General features: G+C 28.7%; 1 protein-coding gene across 1 annotated transcript; it reads left to right on the top strand.

The window, feature by feature from the left end:
• Window positions 1–1,646: 1,646 nt before the first annotated feature.
• Window positions 1,647–2,261, top strand: LOC115883326. The gene is made up of 3 exons (XM_030901680.1): window positions 1,647–2,002; window positions 2,060–2,161; window positions 2,215–2,261. Exons 1-3 carry the CDS (start codon window positions 1,672–1,674, stop codon window positions 2,259–2,261), a joined length of 480 nt encoding a protein of 159 aa, XP_030757540.1. The 5' UTR covers window positions 1,647–1,671.
• The last annotated feature ends 1,251 nt before the right edge of the window (window positions 2,262–3,512 follow it).

The raw sequence follows: 3,512 nt of genomic DNA, 5'->3' as shown, positions 1-3,512 counted from the left end.
TTTCACCGGAAATGACTACAACTTTTGATTTTTAAATGGCACTCTCGGTATTTTGTTACTTTATTCGATAAAAAATAAAAATCTGAATAAAATGGCATATCATATGTCACCTTTTGACATTGATTTTTGAAAAACTTTTTGGAATTTGTTTTAATTTTTAGTTAAAAAACATAATTTCTTGATAATATGGTAGTAGATTAAATTTACAAAAAAAAACAGAAAATATCCAGTGGTTCTGAAAATTTATTTTTTTGGAAATTTTCAAAGAAAAATAACTCGGATATGTTGGATTTATTTGAAAAACGGTAAAGAGAAAATATGTTTCTTTTATCGAGATCTACCATCCCTGAAAATATTTGCATTGAAGTTCTTGAACCTTGTTTCTAATTTACGTTGTTTACAATTTCAATTTACTTGTCATAAAAACAAATAATACTTAATATGATTTTAAAGATAGTAGATAAGTAGATTAAGGATAGATACATTCCACTATATTCAAGTATCTGTTTTACATCCTTAATTCATGTGGAATATTTTAAGTTGCGTAAGGGCCTGTAATGTAAACATAAGGAATATTTTAAGCCTTTACGACCTATTTAAATACCAGTAGCTTCAAATACCGCTAACGAAAACTATGTAATTTTCTATTCCTTCTGTAGAATTAACGTGTGAATTGCCATATAAATATTTATGCATATGGCAACGAAGTTAATTCGTATGCTTCGCGTGAAACCTTTTGACTGTTATGCCGGTATTACTCTGAGCTCTTCGCTTTTATTATTCATAAAAAGAAGTTCTCGAATGAAGATAGTTTACAGAGCCAGGGATGTGTTTAGAAATAGCACTAAATTTCTTTGAATAGCGAACTAGAACTATTTACACTTAGACACATTTAGAAGTAAAGTTTTTGTGAGATTTAATAATAAAAATTTTACTCTTATGATATAAGGAATTGTGTAAAATATTTGAGTTATTTTAAGTCTAGTTTTAATATAATGTTATAACCTTCATTTTATATTTTGTTCGATCTTATACAGGGTGAGTCTTAAATAATTGCAAATATTTTTAGGGACAGTAGGTATAATTCACCATACATTACTTTCCCGTTTGCACCCGCCAATCAAAATCCGTTTAATTCCCAGTGCCCGATTTCGACCGAAAAGAGCCTTCGTGTAACATCGTATTTGAAAAGGTCCTCCATTCGATCAGCTAACTGGGAAATTTTACCGTTCAAGTTGGTTAATTCGTTTAATTTAATATTTAATCCATATTTAATCGTTTGCTAGCCTTTCTGGGTGTTTGAACCATTTTATATACGGTCACTACTATTTTCCCGTCAATTCGTGTTTCATGCAAAGATATTAGTCTTGTTTTTATATATTATTATACATATTCAAGGATATTAGTGTGGTTTAATATCTTTTTAATAACTAAATTTTTTGTGATTTTGGTGCTTTTCATCTTTATTTTATCATATTATAGATGTAGGTACATAGTTTGTGAATTTGTCTTGGAATTAGAATTTATCAGTGAGCAAAAAAGTACCTATATTGCCTTAAGGGTTTAATTAAATATGGATTCGGCAAGGTATGTTATTTGTGCAGTTAGGGTTAGGATTAGTACATTTATTGTATTTTGTAGCAATAACAAATTAACTTGCCCTTATGCAAAATGGTGTTTGCCAATACATTCACAAAGAATAGACATGTAAGTAAGTTCCATCCAGAAGAAGAAACAACAACAACAAGGAAGAAGCACATCAAATGTCCTATATGTCCAAATGAAGAGAATTTTTCGTTCCATGATTGTTTAATTAAACATTTAAGTACCATACATAATCTGAATATTCAACAATCTGTTTTTTATTTTAGAAATCTTGAAGAGTTTACAGCTTGGATGTCGCTGGATAATAAAGAAGGAAACTATGCTCGTCATGATAGACAAAAACATGCTAGTGGAGAAGAGACTATATTATATAACTGTAACAGAAGCAATTCTAAAGGTTGTAGACTTATTTATGTTATACAAATATTTCATTGTTAATAAAATTCATTCTTAGGATTTGTTAGTTCATGCAGCAAACGTAATATGAAAACTGGAGGTAGTATTCGTATAAATGGGACCTGCCCTTCACGAATTTTAGTGAAAATAACTACAGATGGTAATCATGATATTTTTTGTGTCTAATACCTACCTAATGATTAAAAAATACAGGTCAAATTCAAGCCAAATTTTTTGAAACATGTGGGCCATACAGATGAGTTGAGAACAAAGCGATTGTCGAAGGTGGAACAAAGTATTATTGTGGGACAATTATCAGCAGGGGTATCAAATGACAGAATAATTCAAGATGCGAGAAAAAACATTCAAAATAATAAAGTTTAGAGGATAAATTTAGTAACAAGAGGAGATTTGGCATATTTGATTCGCAAGTACAACATTGATAAGAAGAGGGATAATGATGATATGACAGCTACAGCCCTAAAAATTGAAGAATGGAATAAACAAGGAAATAACCATTTATTTTTATTTAAGAAAATTGGTAATTAAATCAAATGTTGATTAGTGTTAATTAAAAGTTTCAAAAGAAGGTTATATTATTATAAGATGTTTATTTAATTTCAGGTGAAAATTATCCAGGTTTAAAAGATGAAAATTTTGCAGTGGGGTATATGAATGCTGTTATGGAAAAAAAGCTGCTGGATTTTAGTCGCATCATATGTATTGACGGCACCCATGGAACAAACAGGAAAAATTTTAATTTAACTGTTATATGCATTAAGGATGAAAATAATTTAGTATTTCCAGTGGCGTTTTTGCTTTCCAACAGGTTGGATCAGATAATTCAAGAAATTTTTTTTAGGGCTCTTTTAACAAACCTAGGTAAACCAATTGATGCAGAATATATTATGAGCGACAATGACCCGAAATATTATGGGGGTGATGGTTATATAATTATTAGTAAATGGTTGTTACGTTAGGTTGTAATATAGTAAATTTAAAAATAACATTAATCAGTGTAGACAGAGCAAAAAGAGGAACATTCAGAGGCAAACATTATCCAGGGGAGAAAATATATGTTTTGTGTTTCACCTTCACCATTTTTAATAAGTTTTATATAATTTTGTTTTTATGTATATATTAAGTTTTTATTTTTAGAACGGGTGATGGTTATATAATTATTAGTAAATGGTTGTGGTTATTATTATTAAAAAATTGTTTTGAGAGGTTCATGGCTCAGAATGTAGTAAATTTAAAAATAACATTAATCAGTGTAAACGCTGCATAGAGAGGAACAATCAGAAGCAAACATATTATTCAGAGAAGAAAATATATGTATTATTTTTCACTATTATGAGTAACTATTATTATACTCTTTAATTGTTTTTTATGCATATAAGTTTTTATTATTTTTAGAATGGGTGATGGTAATCTGCTTGTTAAGTTTTTAGGATTTTGGAAAAACAGATTATGACTAAAATTTGATATAGTTTTTAATTATGTATTTAAAA

This window comes from Sitophilus oryzae, unplaced genomic scaffold (genome assembly GCF_002938485.1).
Source record: "Sitophilus oryzae breed Bouriz unplaced genomic scaffold, Soryzae_2.0 scaffold_111_pilon_pilon, whole genome shotgun sequence".
NCBI lineage: Eukaryota > Metazoa > Arthropoda > Insecta > Coleoptera > Curculionidae > Sitophilus > Sitophilus oryzae.
Note: the sequence above shows the minus strand (reverse complement) of the source record. Positions and strands in the feature narration are given on the sequence as shown.